The sequence below is a fragment of the Mytilus californianus genome, unplaced genomic scaffold, assembly GCF_021869535.1.
Source record: "Mytilus californianus isolate M0D057914Y unplaced genomic scaffold, xbMytCali1.0.p SCAF_11, whole genome shotgun sequence".
Classification (NCBI taxonomy): Eukaryota; Metazoa; Mollusca; class Bivalvia; order Mytilida; family Mytilidae; genus Mytilus; species Mytilus californianus.
The window spans coordinates 11039910-11064724 of NW_026262593.1; the positions used below are offsets into that span (position 1 = coordinate 11039910).

The 24815-nt window shown below is 31.4% G+C and overlaps 1 protein-coding gene across 1 annotated transcript; it reads left to right on the forward strand.

Annotated features, from left to right (window-relative positions):
* Nucleotides 1–1887: 1887 nt before the first annotated feature.
* LOC127720790 (DIS3-like exonuclease 2) lies at nt 1888–23204 on the forward strand (the record flags this gene model as incomplete). Its single annotated transcript, XM_052227541.1, has 10 exons — nt 1888–2055; nt 4377–4513; nt 4839–4962; nt 5360–5419; nt 7588–7674; nt 8743–8890; nt 9222–9352; nt 12022–12126; nt 19229–19396; nt 20509–23204. Coding segments are annotated over 10 exons (1155 nt in total), but the record flags the coding sequence as incomplete, so codon positions are not given.
* Nucleotides 23205–24815: the final 1611 nt, after the last annotated feature.

Genomic DNA, 24815 nt, shown 5'->3' on the forward strand with positions numbered 1-24815 from the left:
CCTAATCCATAGCTTAATACTTTACGTTTAACTTTTTCTATTTTTGCTTTTCCATAAAAATTGGTAAATATTTTTTTTAAATTTATCAATGTCTTCTTTTTCTATGTGTGAAACAGATGCTAAAACAGTAATATTGGTTATAATCAGTGATTTGATAACTCTTATTTTTCCCAACATTGTTAGATTTCTTTTCTGCCAATTTTTAATTATCTTCTCAGATTTTTCTAAATGTTTTTCAGCATTGAGCTTTTGACAAACATTTTTATTACAACTAAAAAATACACCTAAACATTTCACTGGTTTATCTGTCCAATTGATGTTTTCATATTTTTCTTTGCAGTGTTTATGTTTTCCCAACCAAATGCCTTCTGTTTTTGATCTGTTTAATTTAAGCCTTAATAATGTGCCAAAAATTTCAATCATATTTAAAACTTTTGAAATGTCTTTTTGTGTTTTTAGAAAAAGTGTCGTGTCATCTGCAAGTTGGCTGATTTTTAATGAATGTGTTTTCCCATCTATCTTAATTTCCAGCCTTTAATTTTATGGTCTTGCCTTATCGTACAGGCTAATATCTCTACTGCGACAACGAAAATTATCGCACTGCACGGACATCCTTGTCGGATCCCACGATGAATGCTAATGGGTTCAGATATCCATCCATTATTTATTACTGCGCTTTTAATATCTGTGTATAAAGTCTTAATCCATTTGAACATAGAATTTTAAAACCCAAATTGTTTTAAAGCTGAAAAGTCTTATATGGCAGTTGTTATCAAATAATTCGTTTCTATGTGTGTTGGCGTTTGTTTTTTGTTGCACTTTGGTGTTCCTGTTGTTCCTTTGTTTTCCTCTTATAGTTGATGTGTTTCTCTCGGTTTTGGTTTGTAACCCGGATTGGTTTTCTCTCAATCGATTTATGACTTTTGAACACCGGTATACTACTGTTGCCTTTATTTAAAATAGTAGTGCCCCCTCTATATTAAATCTTTCTGCATAATCGATTATATCCTGGATTTGTCTAATATTATAACCTATATATCTATTTTTGACATAACCATTTTGATCTTTATGAATAATTTTTGGTAGGATGTTTTTAATGCGCTGAGCCAATGAATATGCAATTAATTTTGTATCAATATTTGATAAAGTTATGGGTCTATAATTATCTAAACAAAGCGGATCATTCTTTTTATGTATAAGAGAAATAACTCCTAATTTTTGGGAACTCGTTAACTCCCCTTTTTTTCTATGAATAATTAAATGTAGATACAGCCAATTCTTTTAATTCTTCCCAAAACGTTCTATAGAACTCAACACTTAGTCCATCAATTCCAGGTGATTTGTTCAATTTCATCTTGAATAAAGAATTTGTGCATTCTTCAATAGTTAAAGTACCTTCCATAATCTCACTTTCTTGTGTATTTAATTTATGATCAATATTTGTATCATTAATATAATTATCTATGGATTTCATATCTGGATATGTACTATTATAAATACTTTGATAGAATTCTTTTTCTATTTGTAACATTTTAGAAGATTCTGTCTGTATAACTCCTTTGTCATCTTTAAGGGCAGTTATAGTCATTCTAGTTTGTCTAGCTTTTTCTAACCCTAAAAAAATTTGCATTTATTTACTGACAAGTGTCACTGCTGCGGCATGCTTTTTCAACTTTGCCAATCAAATTATCAAGGAAATTCTACATTTTCATTCTTAAAGAAATAACGTAGAGAAAGTTTGAAATCTTTCGTATCAAATGATATATTTGGTTAATATTGGGAGAAACTTAAAATGTATTTACGCTGACATTTTCGTAGCCTTATTGCCGTTGCAAAAAAATATCATTTTTTGAATTGAAAATTAAGTGACCTTGATTATAAAATCGACGCCATTATGAGATTTGCTGTCTGGCTGTACACAGATCCTTCATATATTCAAAATTACAGGGATTTGTAGAGGATCCAGAAAGGGAATGGACAGAAGAAGAATTGCCAACTCTATCTGATGGATACTTAATCAGTCAAATAAAAGACACAGTATTAAATCTACAAAAGGTATTCATTAAATCCATTTCATCTGAACATTAACTAAGTAATTCATAATGAAATTAATTCAGTACATATCCATGCTGTTTACTAGAAGGTGAAATTTTCCTGTAGTAGACATAGATATTGAAATACATGTAGTATGAACTGTGAAAACATACATGAACAGGACTGGGCTCTTCAGGCTATTATTCTGTTGAGGCTCATAAATAGATTCTGTCAAATTGTAATTAACACATAGCAGGAACAGAAAGCGTCTTTTATATTCTATAATTGTGTTTGGTTATTCAGTCACTGAAATAGCTTATCATAAAGTGCATCTAAATCACTTGACCTTGCATCATAATTTTTATTGGAAAAACAATTGTTTTAATAGAAAAGTGGAATATAACGTAAAATTTATATTCTGATTTGCATTCTTTATAATGTAATGAAACATGCAACCATTAATTGCAGTGGGTATATATATACAGGTAGTCACGTCCGGTCTGATTGGGAAAGTAATTTAATAAATAACAGCACTAATTGAAAAGTTGCCGCGGTCAATTGGATAATTTGTGGTCGGCAAGACTCTTCAACTACAGTAATGTTATTCCGATGTTAATACAGTACAAAAAGTAATAATACATTAGAGCTTGAAAAAATGTATAAATGAAATACAATAAAATTTCGCGAAACTTCAAAAATGATTTTAGCGCATAAATGTCATGGCATTGTGTTACTAAATTCCTGTATGAAATATTCCACACAGAATGAACACGGAATATAGTAGGAATATTGCATTGAATTCCTACCAGAAAAGAGTGATATTCTAGTCTGACAGTAGTAGGAATCTACCTAGAAAATAGCCGAAAAATTTAAATTAGCAGGAATTTCTTAGTAGGAATATTGTAGATTCCTACCAGAAATATTCAAATTAGCAGGAATAATTTGACAGGAAAATAAAATACCTACTAGAAAACCTGGTAGGAATTTTTCAAAATTCCTCACAGAAAAAAATATTTTCTAATAGAAATCTAAAAAATATACAAAATGTAAGTGTATATTCACAAATACACAACTGGGTCAATCATTTAAGTTTGAATCTCAACAACAAAGAACAAAGGAAATACATGGAATATATTCATTTAAAAAAAAATGGACTTTTGAAATGTATGAGGAAACTGCAATATATGCAAGCTAGAAATTGTGTTATACATGTACATGTAGATTTGCAAAAATGTTGCTTAGATGAAATAAAGAGTTATGAACAAATAATGAGTAAAATTAGGCACTATTGTTGAATTAATTGATTACTAAATATATTTGGCAGACAGATAAAAAATTTCATCTTTAAAGTATAAAAATTACCTTCAGTCTACATGAGCCATATTTTCTTACATTTCAGTATTGTAGTTGTTTGACCCTTGCAGCATTGTGTTCCAACACAACTTTCCATTCTTTTCCTCTCCAAATTTTGAATTTGTGAACTGGAACTTGGTTGCATTTAACACAGCAAAATTTGTGTCATTAGCAAACAGGAATCCAGTTTAAGATAATTAAAAAGTTTCCAGGTAGAAAGATTTTCTGGTAGGAATAAATTAATTGAGGTAGGTATCTTGTAGGGAAATGAATAATCTAATCATATTTTCTGTCCAAATTCCAACTTAAGATTTTCAAAACAGAAAAGTTCCAATTTTCAAAACAGAAAAAAATCCATACAGACATTTAAAATTCCAGCTAGATAGTAGGATTTTGCTAGTAAGAATATAAAAAAATCCAGTCAGAATTTTGTTCATTTTCCCTGTCCGCCTACTTTCTATATAGAATCTTTGATTCTCGGTAGCTTTCTACTACACTCCTACTAGTTTCTAGGTGGAATCCTACCACTTATTTCGAAAGGGTTCTACTAATCAAATTTGGATAATATCACATCAAAACTGCTTTTTTGAGGTAGGTGTTGTTTTATTTCCGATTATATTGTAGTTACGAGCATTTGTTGATCAAGTTATTCATTATGGCGGCTAAATCTTTATTTACGACATTTCAATTGTGGATTTGACGATAAAGTTTAGCCAATGAAAAAAATTGTTACATAAACATTGCATTAGAATACATGTTTGAGAGTGTGTCAGGCTGTTTACATGAAATGGATCCTTTGATACAATTTTAACATATAGGTTTCCACTTGACTTTCTTAGAAAAAAATAACTGTTTTCAATGACTTCCTTACACAAGACTTCTGTGAATATCAGAAAATATTAGTTATACTTCAAAATAACTTAAGTTTTACATTTAAAAAATTCCGAAATATATTTGCATGTTAATTGTATTATGTAATATTTAATAAGATAGCTAAGAACTTGAGGAAGGCCAGATTTGATAAAGGAGCCTTACACTTAGACCAAGTGAAGTTACAGTTCTCATTAGATAAAGATACTGGAATGCCAAATGGATATAGTGTGTATAAACAAAAGGATAGTAATAGGTAAGTTTAAATATATAGGTCAATATATCTATGATTCAAAATCATACATACAAGTCACTTAAGACACGAAGACATTACCAAAATAAAAAATAACACATTTTCATGATCAGAAGTGCATTTCATGTATATAATTTATTAAGAATTCGTCATTTCAGAATCTATAGGATTTTTGGTACTTTCATTGTTCCTTGAAATGAAAATTTTAAGTTTTACAAATATATTTTTAACATAATAATATGGTGAGTTATGTATAACATAAGAAGTTCTTTTTTTCAAGATATGTTTATAATTGGACAAATAATCAGATAAAACGGACATATTTCAGATTGGTAGAAGAATTTATGTTGCTGGCTAATATAGCAGTTGCTGATAAGATCAAGAAACATTTTCCAGATAAAGCATTGTTACGAAGACATCCCAAACCACAGTCCAAAATGGTGGATGAATTGGTAAGAAAGACAATAAAAATTAAAATGCAAAAGTTTTACATTTGGATAAAAAGTCGATGAAATAATGACTAACTATATAGACATTGTGGAAATATATTAAACATGCTCTTTTGAAAAGATCTATTGATTGATTAATTGTTTGGTAAATGTTTAACGTTGCGTCTGCACAAAAAGGTTCTTTCACAACAAAATAGATATTTGACATTCGATATGAAGACATTGGTCTGCAAAATATTTGTAATAGCTATTTTATTTAATTGTTTACTTTTGCAGATATTAGAGCTTCTCTTGCCAGGTGACAAATGAAAAGTTAAAGTCGTTTAAAAAAAAATCAATATTTTATAGAATGAAAATGTGTATTTCCACATAAGTGTGTTTCATCTGTCTTATATTTCAGGTTGAATGGAGCACAAACGTGGGATTCCCTATTGATGCTACATCTGCAGGTACAATACAGGTAATTATTGTGTATTTATATGTAAAGAGGTTTCTTAAAGTTCAATAATTTTGTTATACTTTTTTCCATACAACAGGAATATATATATACCTTACCAGAGAAAGTAAGGAAAATGTAAATTTATCAACTTTTTTTATTCGTGCGTCACTGATGAGTCTTTTCTAGATTCTGGCGTACAATTTTTTAAGCATGGTATCTATGAAGAGTTTATTATTAGTTATAAATCAGAAATAAGTTAATTTTCGTTCCAACATGTTATTTTTTTTAAAGAGTTTGTTGTGTTTTTTTTTTTTTAATTCAGCAAGACAAGATATATAAATACCTAAGTAGCACAGGTTGCTTACATAGGGACACTTGTATTTCAAAACAAAATCACTTGGCCTGGAAAAAAATAAATGATTTTAAACTCCAAGAGTTTTAACCCTTATAAATAGCCCCAAAAGTTGTTATTACCTCATAAGAATCATAATACACCATATATCATTATCGTTCATCGTGTTCACTGACTGTCATATGTTAAAATTAACATTAAAATGTATTGATGTGATTGGCACAAATACGATATCATTTAAATTTGTTTTTTAAAGTATAAGGAGTCTTCTTTCCGTCAAACATATTTAAATATGTTGCAAGAATAGCAACCTCCCATAGATATTGTAATAAACGCTATCACATATAAAAATCGAACACACCTTATAGCTAAGAAAATATCGGTGGAGGCAGTAACAGTTTCTTTTCCTATATTTGTTTGATAGAGAGTTTAACTTTCGCTCTGCATATTTACTTAACATCCGAGAGTTTCAAGAGAACATTTAATCCGTTTTTCATGGGAAATTTCCACAAAGTCCGTACAGACTGCCATTTCAGTTTAATTTTATTGAATTTGCATTTATTACGAATTTTCCAAATAGCCCATGTAATCTTTACATGTCAGAATCAGGAGATTGGAGCAAAGTATGACTTCAACAAACTTGTTTTTGTTATTCATACATTATGAATAATTGTTAGTGGATTGATGTTGCATGTCTCTTTCTCACCCTTAGGTATTTCAAAATAAATGAGGCATTCAAATTATCAAATCTTGATTAATGACAGAATGCAAACGCTTGAAATAAAAAAGGAGACAGACAGGACATTTTTATATAGAAACATCATATGTTATAATACACTTTCATTTTTTTATAAAAGATATTTTATCTTAAACCTTTCTGAATTACATATATGGACGACTTCAAACCATAACCTATAACAGACGTGATGATTTAAACTTTCGAATTGTCAACTACCCATTTCTCAGTAGTAACATACCCTCTGCTCCCACGTCACGTGATGCGTTTACATATCTCGGTTAATACGTAACGCTCGTGTATGTTCACACTATATGGACCTCGTTATCATGGTTGTGCTCCTTACACAAAATACTGATCCAACAAGATAATGAAGAAGAACGACTGAAAAAGACAAAGTTTTACGGTCACCATCACGGATTTGTTGACCGATGCGATGTGTGCAACTCACGACCGACATGTTTTCGTGTTCTTAGATCTTTACACACCAGTGTAGTCGTCTGATCTCTAATTTGACTGATTGTGTCCTATTCCCAATTGTGACATTTTGACTGACTGTAGATTCGCATTGCGGTTGGTGCATGCATAGCAGGAGACGCTTGCCCTGTCAATGCATGCAATCTCGTTCCTTTTGGAGTTTATTCGATTCACTCAGTTTTCATTTGTTACCTTGATTTGTCTCGTAACTGATTAAACAAATTTTACATCGGTAAACTAGCTACTGTCGCCTCCATTTTACATCTGAACAAAAATGTTTGAATCATTTGCATGTTTATCATTTACTGTGCAACAATTCAGATGAAAGGCCATTTTAATAATGTTGCCAAATTCTTTTATAATATTGTGATTAAGCTAAACAATGTGTTGATAGTGGCTTGATTTACAAATTCAAAACCAACCTATTATTATATTTATTACATGAAAAAAATGATTACCTATGCCTTTAATTGCTGTTCTGTGTAACACTTCAAGTATTCATGCCTTTTTATTTAAATATGTATGGCTTTTCGAACGTTCGGTGTGACACGTATCAGAAGTTGAAAAAAATGAACTGAACTATGTTTACAGACACATATATCATTCCAACAATGATTGTTGTAGAAGTCTCTGTGGAGATACGCTGATAGTGATGACATATCTGTTGCTAGAATGCAGGTGCTCATAAACAGGTGTTGTAAAGTAATGCAGGTAATTATGTCTAATTAACCTTTAATTCTCATACATTTTGAACTATGTTATTTTGAATAATAACCTTACTATTGGACTGACTTTCTCAGTGGGCATTGTTGGCTGTGTACTTGCTTTGAGAGTGAGAGGGGAACAGTTTGATGCACAAAATTAAGGTATGGTTAAGTGCTGACTGTGACCGGTTTTATTCTATGTTTTATTTTCTTATGCCTCTGTTTGGCATAGAAAAAAAAATATTCCATCAATATTTGATGCAATGTCTACATCATTAAAATGAAACTAGTACATTCGAGGGGATGTTGGAGTATGATGGGTTATTCTTATTGTGTCAACTTCCCCATCCTCCCTTACCTCTTTGTGGCTATTCTACTGTCCTTAAAGCTACAAATAAAAGGATTTTCATCATATACACATGATTGTATTGAAGTGTATATCTGAAATCAGATGAAGGTGACGTGCAATGAATATTTATGCATAGGTAACAAATAGGTTCCCCTGAGGTTATTCTAAAAACACCATTGTAAAAAAGGATGCAGAAAATAGTAGATATAAAAGGATGCAAGAAAGGATACTATCTGTGTAGATGATATGAAGCAAATATCGGAGTTAGTTCCCACATGGAATAAAAGGAGGACTGGAGGAAGTATGAATTTAGATGAAAGTGATAGTGATCTTCATGTGTAATAAAAACGTTGTCTTGTTATGCAATATCTTTTTGACAAGACATTCTTTTTTTTCTATTTTTGATGCATCGATGATGACAAAGACTGTCGTCACTTTGCCTATATTTATTTAGAATTTTTCAAAAATTTCATTGTATTCATGATACAGCATTGTGTCTTCAAAAAGCTCTGATTTATTTATATATATATGTGGGATTCTGTACCGAATGTATTGATGATGAAAACATATATCATCACCATACGTTTATATATATTTATATTACTAGACTACTAACTACTTCTTGAGCGGATGAATTTTTTTCTCGTCACTATTCCCTAGTTTAATTAAAAAAAAAACTGTATCACCACCATGCATTTATTTATTTATTTATTTATTTATTTTTAGAAAGCCAAGTATTTCTGTATTGGGTGTATCGATGATGAAGAACTGTATCGTCACTACGCATTGAATATACCTTTGTATACACACTTCACTAGCCCTATCAGAAGATATGCTGATGTAATGGTCCACAGGACTTTGGCTGCAGCTTTAGGTTAGCCATATAAAACTTATCACAGATGCCATATAAGTCAGGGTGATGCATTCAATTAACAGATCTGTTTAAAATACCCCACGAATATTGTTAAGCAGATGTCATTTGAATAAAAGAATAAAAAATTCGCAGTGAAAATTTATAATTAAAAGGGTAATGTAATGCATTTTGCAGACCAGTTCAAATATTTTCCTTCATTTTTATACCAACTGCTTACGAATTGGTAGAATATACTAGTCTTGAGATGATATCAGAATGGATATGGAATAATTGATAATTAGTAATACTCTTAGGAAGAATTTTAATCACTAGCTCATTTTTCCTTTTCCAGATAACTGTGAACTAAGTGAAAAGTCTACTGTTGCAATAAAGAGCATCGCTGAGAACTGTAACGACAGAAAGATTCATGGTAAACAAGCGTCAGATTTAAGTTCAGAACTGTTCTTTGCTGTCTTCGTGAAGGTAGGTCAACAGTAAGCATGTGTAGATTGTGTTCTGTATTTTGTGGTTCCCGAGAGATGATAATATTTAATTGGATTTACACTTACGCATAGGATATTGGAGACTTTTGTTATAACATCTTTAAAAAAACATCAATGATTATATGTAACCAGGCTTCACATATTATTAATTGTATGTATTGTAATAGTGTAAACAGTAGGAAATGATGACATATGGTATGATTGCAAATAAGAAAACAATACACCGGCCAGAAAGCTAACGACAAGGATGTGAAGAAATACATGGCACATTACGACCTTAAACAATGAAAATACAGGCAACAGTAGTATACTCTGTTCAACAGTCATAATTCGATTAAGCAAAAACAAATCCGAGTAACAAACTTAAACCGAGGGAAACACATCAACAGTTTTACTATAAGAGGAAAACAACGGAACAACAGAAAAACTGAATCACAACAAAAGCAAACGCCAACATACATAGAAACAGATCGTCTGTAATAACTGCCATATTCCTGACTTGGTACAGGACATTTTAAGAAAAAATGATGGGTTGAACCTGCTTTCATGGCTAGCCAAACCTCTCGCTTATATTGCAATGTTACAAATATTGCTAAAATGTCAACACTACATGACAGGAATACAGTACAAACAAACGCAAGAACACTCAGCACAGGGAAATACATAAATAAATAATATAATAATACATTACAACATGTAAACCGCAGAATAACAACGGACAACTTCCATGAATTTACGACAGCACACCAGGACACCACAAACGAAATATAAACTGCGCATCACAAGAATGGATCAATGTCACAAAAAGTGAAAAACCCTGCATATAGTATTTAGATGTGTATAAAAGCTATAGAAGCTAGGCACTGGAAGGACACAATGTTAACTATTCAAGAGTAAACCAACGGCTGGATGTATGTTTAAAATAATAAATGAAGAAAAATCATGGCACAGAGCAACCAACGACATCAACTGGATAAATCTCTCAGTCCTGGCTCAGATACATTCAGCATGTTGCACCGAAAGAGTCATGTGCGTGTGTGTGATCCCTTTCTCTCCCAATTTGTAGCGATTAGAAATAAATTGTATATTTTAATACCTACACTGAATGAATATTGTTTTTTATCTTTCAATACACCTTTTACGCTTAAGCGCATAGTTTTTTGCTTCCCGACTGTTGAATGCTTTTTAAGTATATTGACATGACTTAATAGATTGCAAAAAAATAAAAACAACCAAAAGACAAACAACAATATACAAACCAACATAGAAAATGAGAACCACCAAAAATGGGGGTCATCTCAGGTGCTCCGCATCTTGAAACCGTTGTGTTGATCATGTTAGTACAAAGAGTAATTTGAATGGAAGCGTTCCCTCGCAACAGTGCAACAGAATACCAGAATACTATGCGTATGCTGAAGGTTATCTGTACATCGGTATCTGTAAGGTAAAATGGTCGATTGCATGATAAACATAAAGGAGATGCGAAAGGGCCATTCAAACTCATGGTAAAAAATAAACTGACAATGCCATGACAAAAAAGGAAAAAGACCACAGGACAAACAACAGTATACAAAACACAACACAAAAAACTAAATACTGAGCAAAACTAACTCCTGTACACCTCGAACGAATTTAGCACTAAGACATCTTAATTCGTCTCGGAAAAGCATTAACTTGTACAGTGCTAGATTATAATTATCGAGAAAATCTAGTATCACAAGTGTTAATAACTGGATTGCAAATAAAGGCAACAGTAGTATACCGCTATTCGAAATTCATAAATCGATTGAGAAAAAAACAAATCCGGGTTACAAACTAAAACTGAGGGAAACACATCAAATATAAGATGAAAACAATGACACAACAGAAACTCAACACTAAAATGCAACACACACAGAAACGAACTATAATATAACAATGGCCATTTTCCTGACTTGGTACAGGACATTTTAAGAAAAAATGGTGGGTTGAACCTGGTTTTGTGGCTAGCCAAACCTCAAGCTTTTATGGCAATGTTAAATATAACATTAAAATGACAAGATTACATGACAGGATTACAATACAAATAAATGGGAGAACATACAGGACAGAGACACACACAAATAATAGCTATCAAAAGGTACCAGGCTTATAATTTAATACGCCAGACGCGCGTTTCGTCTACATAAGACCCATCAGTGACGCTCATTGCAAGATATGTTTAGTTATGTTTAAAATTTTGGAAAATAAAATCAATGCTAGTATCGATAACGGCAATCAATATTCAATGAATCAATAGGTTTGCATCGGTAGTATCTTAATTTACAAACTCTCTTCATTTAATAATTTTTGAAATTAGGAAGTGACATCCCGAAAGCCTTAACGTACCGTCAAATGTCCAAATCAAATCTATGTATCTATGAAAAATTTAAACACGTTGAAGTATAACTGAACATGTTTATTATGAAAGACCATTGGATTGATTTACTTAGTAAGAATTTTCAACTTTCTGTCAAAAGCAAGTTCACGGAAATGGATATATGCTAGCTTTTAATGCATTACCAACAAGTCAACGGTCTTTGGATTAAGGAAATGTGAGCTCTTTTATCATGAAGTTTGAAATAAGTTAAACCATTCTGCACATATTTTGTTGACACTTTTTTTATCTAGACTACTGGTCCATTTGAAGAGAAAGGAATGGTGATGGGAGTATTAGATAAAGCCTTTGATGTCGTATTACTCAATGTTGGGGTAAAAAAGAGAGTGTACTGTGATGTTAGTACTTACAAAATATATGGTGGATAATATTTTATTAGTTATACAAAAGTGTTCAGTTCTGCATTATTAGACAAACTGCATGTTGAAAATCATTCATCAACATACACGACCATTATAAACGAGCTTTTTAAATCGGTTAGTAAGTAATGATGGGAAGTCCGTCCTTCCGTCTGCCTGGCCGTCCGTTTTTCCGACTCTTCTTTCGTCCGTTAATCGTTCGGCCTTCTGTCCCACTTTCGTATCCGTATCTGCTCCTGACAGACTGTAATGACACTTTCACAGAACTGTACTCACATGATGCACTTTGCACATCCTATTTCATTCTTCTTCATAGTGATTTTTGCTTTCAAATCACGTGGACATGGATTTTGCCATATAAGCATGCTATAGTACACATTTGTATCACCTTCTCCTCCTAAACCTCTAATTATAACTTTTAAATGATTTTTAGGAAGTTAAGCTGCCTTATGCTAGCACTCTAGATTTGCCTTTTTCCCAACGAATTCTGAAATAGGTGCCATTGTTATTATCTAGCAGGTTAATAGGTTATTTATAACTAATTGAACACTTTTTTCATACTTTTAATTCTTGAATACAAAAAATATGGCCAGAATAACCTGAAATGATGGTCGAACAACGTAAAATAATTGACGTTGCACAAAGGAAATAGTGCTCAATAGAAATCCGTACATTGTTTATTATCGCGTGTGCTTTTGGTTAAGATGTCAAAGAACAATTGTAGGAAATATTTCATCCCCGAAAATTTCTAAAAAAGTTGTTTACATTTGCCAAATGGCAACAGGCGCAGGAATATTGTTTGTCGGGAATTTAAACTAGAAGACGAAACGTAAATATCAAGGATTTATAACTAACATCCGTGTAAATTTGGAGGATTCTGATGAAATAAAGGTAAATATTTTTAATCATTATATTCTTTTTGTTTGTTTGGTTAGAGATAAATGTGGTGACTTAACTGATCTTAATTAAATGTATGCACATTTGAATTCCTTCGAAGTTCCTATTATATTATTCCATTTATTTATAACTGGCCTCAAGTTAGGTCAAATCAAGTTCTATATGAATGAAATAAAACGAGAGATGTGATTAATGGATGTAAAGGTCATTGAAAAAATGGACCAGTCAGATCGCTCGTTTCATTTCATTCATTACAAGGTGGGTTCTGTCAGGGTTCGAGGGTTGGTATTCATGGGGAAAAAATCGAAGAGGATACGATAAGAAATTTGGATTGCTATGAAAGTAGGTTAATTTTATATACCTTACATGTTAATAGCAAGCGGTGGCGTCAAATTCAGTATATGTATGTCCAAAAAACTTCCAATCAGATGATCCACCATGAAGCAAATGTCCGACTTTGACATATTTTCAATGTTTAGGATATGTTTTCAAAACCAGAACTGTTTATTCCTTGGCCTAAAATCTTCGTTTCTGGCTCATTTTAAGGGAAAAATATATATCGTTCAAGCAGTGTAAAGTCCAAGGATGATCGACGAACCGTTTATGATTTTTTTTACTCGCAACTATTTTTCAAACTTGGTATGGAGGCACTAGACGTTCTATCAATAATAATAAAATATGGGCAATGAGAAGAAAATAGTGTCAATGTATGTGCCTGTGTATGGAGTAACATCATGGGCTGGGGGTGTCATTTTCATTTAGCAAAGGCAGGTCAGACGAAATTGACGAAACGCAGTGTTCTCCCAAGGCACAGTGGGCAGGCGGTCCTATCAGGCTTGACATGGTCCCATATTTCTTGCCTGTGGTGCTATAATTTTCAATCAAAAATTGGTATAGTTGTCCTGAGTAAAATTTTATACGACTTGTTAAATCTTATATTATTCTTGAGGGATAAAATTCCAGTTGAAATTTAACCAACACAAGAAAGGTGATGAGGTTATACCTAAGGTATGCATATTGGGATGGGTCTCATATATCAAAGACATGATGCTCTGGCCTTGACCCTATGATAGTTATTTGTGTTTGGGGCATAACTGTTTTCTGGATAACTTAGGTTAACAGTTAACCTAACTAAGTCAAATATAATTCAATAATGTGTGCCAATGAATTTTTGGAAAGTGATGTCAATAAGATTAGGTCATTGTGAAATGACCCAAAAAAGATGATTGACCTTTAACATTGATGTTATTTGAAAAGATATTGCACTTGAAATAATCTGCTGGAAAAAAGACAACCAATTTTTAAAACAGATCTATGTATGAAATATAACAAGCATAGTCTATCCTTATTATACTGTCATTATTTTAAATGTGTTAGGTAAAAACTGATGGAAATACTGGGAATTTAGAAATTTATGTGATCTTTTTATTCATGGGTAAAATGCAACAGGACATATATAGTAGCAAATGTAAAATCTCTTGATTTTGAATTTTTGTAATTTTTTTATTTTTGATAAGTGATTGGAATCACATTTATTAAAACTCATATTTGAGACCGTCATCAAAGATTTGCAATATTTAATCATAAATGGATGCATTAATTTTGGAATTCACAATATAATTCTGTCAGATAGACCTATCAGAAACCATGTGTCAACCTAACACAGACATAGCGGAGGTAAATGCAATGATTTTTAAAAATAACTGAAAGCCAAATATCTCAAAACGTTGTTGTCTCAATACTAAACTCCAAAGTGCAACTAAAATGCATGTACAGGGGTATCATGGGTAATTTAGTCACACTATGCAGACAGGTCTAGTTATTAATGAAAGCATTAATCATCCCAGCATCAATGATATCTAACCATTAATGAATTATTACCGTCAAGCAAATAGATCAAAATGGCCTTTCCAGAGGTCATAATTATTTATACTAAAACATTATATATTAAATGACATGCATATATTCATGTATGAATAAATGAAATAATTATTTAACATAATTTTATCTCTCAAACTGATAACTTTGTGTAAAAAATCAAAGTTTTTATCTGACACTTAAAAAAGGATATCCCATAGATGGCTTTACATGGACAAAACTAATGCATAATATTTAAATTTCTTTTCGTTGAGACTTGTGGTTGTTCCCTGTATTTCATTTATTCTATTAATGTGTTCAAAACTAGTTAGTGAAAGTAGTTTACGTATAACGGGTTCTTGTTTTGGGATCTAAATATATGGGTGTCACTTTCGAAAGGTGCTCACAGTAACTACGACAGTATGTTTGCCGTTTATTGTCGTATATTAATGTATGATTACAATATTAAGTTTGATTTCAGTCCATTTAAATGTATTGGATAATTTTGTTTGTATTTTGAATATTGTTGTTATTATTTATTGGTTTATAATGTTATTAAACATTGTTTGCTAAAAAAGAGAAAAGTTGCTGCGAACAACTAAACGTATACCTAGATTTTTGTTTTATTTATTATACCAAGGATTTTAGTAAAGAAATGTTTTAAATTCGGACGAGCATGGCGAGGGAGAATTTAAATATATTATACATGCTATTTGTCAAAATAAACAATATAACTATTTGTATTTGTTTTTATTTCAGCTAGATTCCAAGTTTTGGCTTATCCTAGAAGAGGCAAGACATACATGTACATGTGCAATACATGATTCTCTCTAGTAGCTGGATTGACTAGTCACCATAATAATTCCATAACAGCAATGAAACTCTAGACCATTATGATGTTTTGAAGATATTTACATGTGTATCTACAGATATGATCAATTTTGAAGATTTTTACCAGGTCTCATCATATGTCGACTAGTCAGACAAATTTTGGTTCAGGTGTCTGAAGGAATTATTACAAAATTGCCAACGGTTACAACACATGAATATTATTTGTTATTAAGTTTGCTTATCGGTCCAGCTATTTTTAGAGACTGTTTAACGATACTTTTTAGAACTATGATATGTCAGAATTTGTGTAACTGCTACTACAAAGAGAGAGATATTATTGCACACTAAGAAGTATACACATTTATCAGAAACTTTTTGCAACAAGTTATATAAAGATAGTTTAAATTCATAATATTGATGCATTGTGCAGAACTATGAAATATGTTAGTTTGTATACTTGATAATCCAAGACCAAAGTTAAACTGTACCGAGGAGAATTACTAATTAAGCAGCAGTATTTCGATTATGGATTTTTGAATTTTTTTATTTACTGAATACCTTTTTGTCACTTGACTTGTTTTTAATATCTAAGAAATGAAGACTATTAAAATATTAAAAAAGTATTTGTACTAAATATGTTGTACATTTTATATTTGAGACACTTAGAAGTACAATAATGTATATATTGCATCATTGCTAAACCAACAACATCAGCATTTTGTGTAATATAATATGCAAGAAAATTACACCCCTTCAGATTGTTTCCAAGTATGATTAAATCAGTTTGTGTGCAAAGTGACACCAGCTGATCCATCTACCGCTAATGTGAGACACCATAATTCTGATAAGAATGTTCCTCCATAAGTTAACTTCATTCCTCAGTGTATGGAGAAGTTGACAGAGGTTAATTACTATAGGTCACCATACAGCCTGCAACAATTAGCAAAACCCATACCGCATAGTAAGCTAAAAAAGGCCCGGAAATGACAAATGTAAAACAAGTCTAACAATAAACTAACAGCCTGATTTATGTACAAAATAATAATGAAAAACAAATATGATATACAGCAACAATCAACAACCACCGAAATTCAGGGTCCTGACTATGGACAGGTACGTACAGAATGTGGCGGGTTAAACATGTTAGCTGGCACCAAACCCTACCCTTATCTGGGACAGTGTACGTACATCTTCTCAGACATTGAATCTTTAAAAAAGGATACAAATTTTAAAGTAATTTAAAAAAAAAAGTAAATAACTTTTGAAAACAAATGGTAGGATAGTGGAAACAGTACAGTACAAACATTTTTTGATACTTGAGATATAGCTGTGATAAATATTTAAACCAATTCTTCCACAATATTCATTATAATGTTTGCCATGTCTGCCTTGAGTTTTTTAATTAACTGCCTGTAGCGCTCATAGTGCTTTGATTTTCAAAATATTAACCACATAATAGCATTGTGCACTTCATATTGTGTTTTTGGTGCAATTATTTTTTGGGATTTATCTTACTAATGTAAGTAATGGAGTTTGCCATTGCTTTATCTGGGATACCAAATGTGTACCCTGTTCCTAACCCCTTTTAAACAATGTATTGAAACTTTCTCACAATCTTACCAATATATCATGTATAATGCTATTGTTTTTATCAGAATCATTTTTGGGTTTTCTCTTACAATTCATTGAATGTTTCTCGCACTATTGTTCAACTCCTTTTTCAATTTTTCATCAAAATCAATTTCGCTGTTTCCTGAATCTTCACCATAAAATACCATTGTGCATATCCTTTTTTTTTTTTTATCTAAAAGACTATTGGAATTGCCCCTACATAAGTTTGGACTTACAAGGGAATGAATATTTAGCTTTGCTTACAGTGCCATAAGTTTAACATAATTTTGACCCAGCCCTAAAGATGTGGGAGCCTTATATTTTTTAATTTGTTAAAGTTTGTAATTGAGCACATATTATTTCACTCTTTTGCCTGAGCTGGGTGGATATTTAAGGACATACGATACGGTTTTGATCCCACGGTGATTTTGTACGTGAAATTGCATGCAAGCTATTTTTTACCAAGTCAATTCAAATATGTAATTAAAAAAAATAAACCTGCAATGGTAAATCACATTCTCAAGAACACGATGAAATCTCTCAAATTATCGGGGGGAAAAAATGGTCTTTCTGGACAAAAATTCACAACATAGCGAATTAGTAGTTGTAACTTACAATTCTCTAACAAACACTATTGGTTGCTTTGAACTAAAAGTTAACTTTGTTGAAAACATAATATAAAACTCAATACATCACATTTTTTCGTGATATATTTACCAACGTAAAGAATTCCACATTTTGTATCTCTGATGAGTATTTTTATGTTTTCGGTCTGTGCGTCCGTTCGTTCGTCCGTCTGTCCGTCCGTTCTTCCGTCTGTCCCGCTTCAGGTTTAAGTTTTTGGTCAAGGTCAAGGTAGTGTTTGATGCAGTTGAAGTCCATTCAACTTAATACTTAGAACACATGTTCCCTTTGATATGATCTTTCTAATTTTAATGCCAAATTAAAGTTTTGATCCCAATTTAACGGTCCACTGAACATAGAAAATGATAGTGCGAGTGGGGCATCCGTGTACTATGGACACATTCTTGTTTTAAAATAGCTTTTTATGAGCGTAAATTCTGAAAGAGTACTAGTATTTCAAGAACTGACATGAATTATATAGTCATTCAGCTTCAAATCAAACTCTTCATATCAAATTTATATATATATTTTTATACACAAAATAGGGAATCAGCTTGAAATTATGCTTTATTATTTGCTTAAATTTCCAATATTGTGATAGCAATTTCATGTGATTGCCCATTTTACTACAGTAATTCTTGGAATGAAATGGAATTATAAACACTTATTAAAAAAAATAAAAATTCTGTTACCGTTGTGAATTAGATAATGAAGGGTAAAAGATAATGTAAAATGTTTTTCGATTGTTTACCTTATTTTCCTCTGATAATTCATTAACAAGCAGGGTCTTTGCTTCCATTCCAGTTTTCTAGTTATAAGCAATTTTGATAGCTTCAGGGACTTTACTAAATTCTATACTTAAATAGTTGTATGACCATTATCAACCAATGCACGTGCACACAAAGTCAACACCAACCAGTTTATGGGTTAAATATTTCATATACAATATCAATAATTTTCATCATATATAATTCAACTATCGCCATATCAAGTATTTCAGATAAATTAAATAATACACTGTTTATCAAGTGCATTTGAATAAATGCCTACATGGGCCTGTATCAAAATGTTGACAATTCATATCTCTGTATGAAGGGCACATGCTCAGGAATAACTGAATAACTGAATCATTAAAAAAGCAAAATACATTTTCTAGGGATACCAAATATTTTCTTGGACAATTCAAAAAGAATATTTAAGTCTTAGAATGAAATTTTGATTACAATTTGATTTATAAATTATTATACATATCTGTTTGTAGCAATTAGATATTAAGAACACGTTGTATAAAAAAGAAGGGAACAATCCAGTATTAACTTTATACTGGAAGCCAACAGAAGAAAATGATACCGGAGCAATACAGAACATATCACTATTCACAAAAGTCACCTGTATATTAAGACCAGGAGAATCACCCCTAAAGTGGACGGTAAGATATCTAAGCACATGTATATACACCTGTATAATTTCTGTACTTTCCGCAGGATATTGCAATGACGAACATGACCACTGTAATGTACAGTAAGATATATAACAATCCATCCATACAAACTACGTACATTTTACCTGTATGTTACAACCAGGGTAATTACCTTTACAATGTACAGTAAGATATGTATCTGCAGTCTAAAGATAATCTGTATTTTACGAACAGGGCAATTACCTCTAGTCTTTAGTCGAATGAAAATACCACTTGATACATTTGAAATGCCCAAGCTCATTTCTGGATTGAACGTCATTAGGACTCTTAAAAACAAAAACAAAAAACAAAACTGGAAAGTCGGTGTACACTAATACTCGAGGAGCCAAGATTTTGTTAACTTCTTAATTTATCAACGGAACATTTATGAAATATATGTTATAAATCATGTCAGTGCCGAAGCACTGACTACTGGAATGATGATATCATCGGGATCTAATGGTCCATGAGCAGCAGTATCCACCCAGCGTTAAAAATGGAAATAAAACTTTATAAATTTGATGCGTCCGCAGCGCCTTTCTGCATTAACACACATTAGGAACGCTCAAAATCAAAATGTTTGAAGCCGGAGATGTATCAATTCATGATGAATTACATGACAAAATCGGTAAGATATACGACCACAAATATAAATATCTAAAGTGCACCTAAACAAGGATTGTAAAATATAGTTTACATGCTTTGCTAATCAACTTGAATATTTCAACAAAGATCCACTTATCGAGAATAAACAGGTAGAGATATAAAAAGTGAATTTAACTCGCCACATATTAATGTGGTCATTATGGCTCCCCGTCCTTTGTGTCTGGTTAAAATTTTTGCTTGTTAAATGACAGTTTGTTATTGGTTAATCCAAGAGCAACATTCTACTGAAATAAATGGTTCACAGGATATCGTAGTTTTTATTTGACCTTCTTGCTTTAACTAATACAAACCTAGCAAAACTAAAAATAAATAATACAAAACATGTAAATTTACAAATTAAATAACACATAGTTGTGAGGTTGATAAAACGTTTTTCATTGTTTTTCCATTAAAATACCATGCTATTTTATTTTCAGGCTATCATAAAATCACCAAAATCCTGAAAGCATAAATCTGAGATATTAATAAGTTCACAGGAAGACTTGAAATAATTATGATTTAAAACAGTGTAAGTAAGATTGTGTACTGCGTAAAAAGATTTTGTACTTTGTAGATAAGATTTTGTACTAAACAAAACTGACCTTAAATCGATAGGAATTTTATAAAAGAGTTTCTTGTATTTTCAGAATTTTATAATAGATTTTATATGTGTTGATTTTTATGTCTGATGGTATAAAATAAAGAAACGAAAATCTGCTTTACTCATACGCATATTCAAAATTGTTTTCTAATAATCATCATTGCAACAATGCACTTTTAAATGTTAATGGCCCTGAATTCGTTCTGCTTTGTAAATTTTGTAATCATCTAATAAATGCGACAGATTTTCCTAATTGTGTCTATCAAATTGTTTAATGTATTGACATTCAAAACTTAATTTGCAAACTAAATGCTATGATGGTAATTTGTTGCGAAATTTAATATTTTAATTTGCATTATTTAATATAGATTATACATGTTATTTTGCGAATACTCGCCCTTCGATATATACATCAAAATCTAATTGACTTAAATTCATATTATATTGTTAGACATTATATACAAATATAAAGAAAAATATATATTCCTGAGACATACAGGTACATATTCTTGATTTCAAGACTGTTACAAATATAGTGTACTAACTGGTTGATTTTTAAAAATATCCCGTTTATTTATACCACCCTAAATCAAACATTCATTGTGTCCTGAATTTTTATTTCTATTGTATTAAGTATATATTTAAGAATAAGAAATATTTTAACCATTATATATGTTTGACCAAGATAGTTTAAAAGAATATATTTTTTTTCCCATATTAAAACATTTGAAATTATAATGATATTGACAAAAAAAAACGTAACGCAAAATATCCAAGACTGCTTCTCTATTAGATGATCAGTGTAAAAATGTCTTTCTTAATTAATATCTATTATGTTTTTGAAAAAATTATTTTGCATTTTACAAATTATTGATTTTATGAATCAGAACTTAATGAATATACTTATTTCATTATATGAATATAGTTGAAAATATTTTATTGACGTTATTGTCTAGACTTGTTTAATGAAACGCATATATTATATAAGCATCCGATTATCAACAGAAAAACTTCACCCCTGTCAGGTGAAGCTAGTAAGTCTAGCGGAATATTGCGGATATTTTTCATCACATTGCAATCATTTTATATATTTACGTTTCATAATGTATAAAAATGACGTTTTAAGGCAATGTATAATTATATTTGTGTAATTGTTTTAATCTTTTTTACTGATTAATATACACTCAAATAGACTTGTATGTTATGTATTGCTATGCATGTGCCCTTATAAATATATGACATTAAATAGAAAATAGATATAAATTATTAAACAAACATGTGTTCAAATGTGACGTATTAAAAGGAAAGGTTTTGAAAGAATTACTTTGCCCCATAAAATAAAAAAAATTAAGTTTATAAATTGATTAATCTGCAAACAAAAAATTGTGAACAGAAATTTCAGAGGTACACTACAAAGGCCGACCTTATTTGAAAATGGACAACTAGCTTTAATTGACGGGATTGACCTTTAAGTACAAAGCCGTGTTTGAGAATACAGAACTGATTTGAAGATCTAGCTGTATATATTTTAAATATTGCTGATTACATTTTTGAACTAGTAAAATTTTCAAATGATTTTTGTACATTCGACTATATATGTGGTCAGGTGGTAGTTTAAGGAAGTCTAAATCAGCACAACTAGTTGTTTTCGACTAAGACAGCTATGCAGCTGGTTTTTGTTAGGTCAGCTTGTTATGCCACATTACAAGCGAATTGAAACACCGAACCTTGAGAAAATCAATAATACGTTCTTTCAAAGATACATTTTAAAAATGTATGACGATGGTTGCTTTGGATGAACAAATATTAAAAATTTAAAGGATGGGTTACAAAAAAGTAAGCTTTTTTATTTAAATACACTTCTTTCTAAAAATTCAAAAGCTGCATAAATGAGTAAAACATTATTTCGTTACCTGTGGTAACACCATACCACATGAACGCCCTAAGTGTTTACAATGGGCTTATCTACTGCATAAATAAATGATTACAAAGAAATATTTCCAAGCAGACTGCTATCAAAATTACAGATATCATAAACCTTAACCTAAGACGACGTAAATATCTTGACAAAAGAATAAATCTCAACAAATGTCGGAGGTGTCGCTCTTATTTTAAGAAAAAGATCGAAACGGTTCATTATCTTAGCTCATTTTCCCCTACCCAGTCTTTAAAATTAATTCAATATATATACAGTGATATATTGGATGTCACATTGCATTCTTATATAGATTTGTATTACCTATTAAGATCAGATTCGTGTCACTACCACAATCAGTATATTTAAATACAGTTACAAGCAGATTTTCATATAGGAGGTTTTTAGAAAGAATTAAAAGGGACTATCACTATCCTTTAACATGACGTTCCTCTAAATAGATGATGTCCTTTCAACAAAAAATTGTATATTGTAATGTTCATGTTATTATTTTCACAATAAAATATTGTTTACACTAAATAATTATTAATAAGTTTGGTGATCATGTTGAACGCATCTAACCCATCGAACTTGAAATAAACGATACACCAGATTCAGTTGAGTTTGTATCATATCTTTATTTATATTTAGAAATTGACAATGACTTCTTTAGAACAAAACTTTGCAACAAAGAGATGGGTTTTAGTTTCTCAATTGTGAAATTTCCATTTCTATGTAGCAACATTCTAGCAGCGCCTACATATGGAGTATATATCTCCTAGTTGAAATGATATTCCAGAGCTTGCATTTCTTATCATAACTTTCCTGACAGATGGTTGCAGCTTATAAGGAAGCAATTCAACCAAGGTTTCCAAATGCCAAAAGTTGAAGTCATCCCTTCGAAAATTTTACAGACGCCGCCATATTCATCGAATTACACTTATAACCGAATTTGTACTTATATGAGCAACACGATAGGTACCACATGTAGAGCAGGATTGTGTTACGCTTTCGAAACACTTAAGCTTTGTCTTTGGTTTTTTGTGTTGTTTTTTAAAGGCAGTGCTTTAATGCCTTTCTAGTTGCCGGGTTAATCCTCCCTTCCGCGATATCCAACTTATCTACGTGGGGGGTCATTAGGCTCGAAGTAGATCCGGAAATGTTGAATTCTCTCCTCTTCTTATTGTGATATAAAATGTTTTTTGTTTCATTTCATTTACATTGGTAAATAGAGAAACGATCATTGTGTTTTGTTAGTTTTAAAAACTTTTGATATATTTGTATTTTGCATTATAAGCAGTCAACCGATTGACAAACTAGAATTATTTGAATTCCGTGTGGAAAGAGCTCGGGTTAATTTCGAGTGTTATCTGCAATCTAGATGTTTATAAATCATTTCAGTCGTTGATATAATAATTAAGAGTCGACTGAACATTAATTATATTATACAATTTAAAGCGCATTTCTGTCCATGCACGTGAACCCGTCTAACGTTATTGTTATTTCGCAGTTATATAAAGTAGCAAATTATCGTTCCTGAATAGGTGGCGCCGTGGTAGCCGATCCTGTTCCTCAACTTCCGGTTTCTGCACTGTGCAACTATTTCAGTTACATTTTTAATTAACGATGCCAAGTACTTGTTGTTGTGTTCCTGGATGTCATTTAAGAGGAGGACATGCATTTCCAAATGACTTAAAAACAAGTAAAAGTTGGATCAACGCCATGGCCCAAACGCAGATTGGACGAGAACACGATGAAATCGTGGAGTCCATCTCAATCAGCTGTTGTTTGCAAGGCACATTTTACTGAAAAAGACTACGTGCACGAAACTATGCATGGTAAAACTCTATTTTCTTTTTGAAATATATAGTTATATATGTAATCGCCATGCGAATAAACCAAAGTATGTTTACAACCGCAATTATCGTTTTAGAATAAAAGGGGGTGGTTAATTCAAGACGTCATAATTTTTTGGATTACGATTCAATGTGATCTGTGTGAGATTTTTTGGTGATTGCTACAATTATAATGATTTCTTACAAGAGGTATATCATACTGAGAATTATTTTAGCAGTAATTATGCTAATGTAGTAATGACAGGAATGCATAAGCTATGCCTCATAGACTTTCTTGAAAAATATCAATGACAATGTTAACAGGAACAAAACAGTGACATGCTCTCATCTATATTATAGTTATTTAGGTACAGACAATGTACGTTTGTTGCA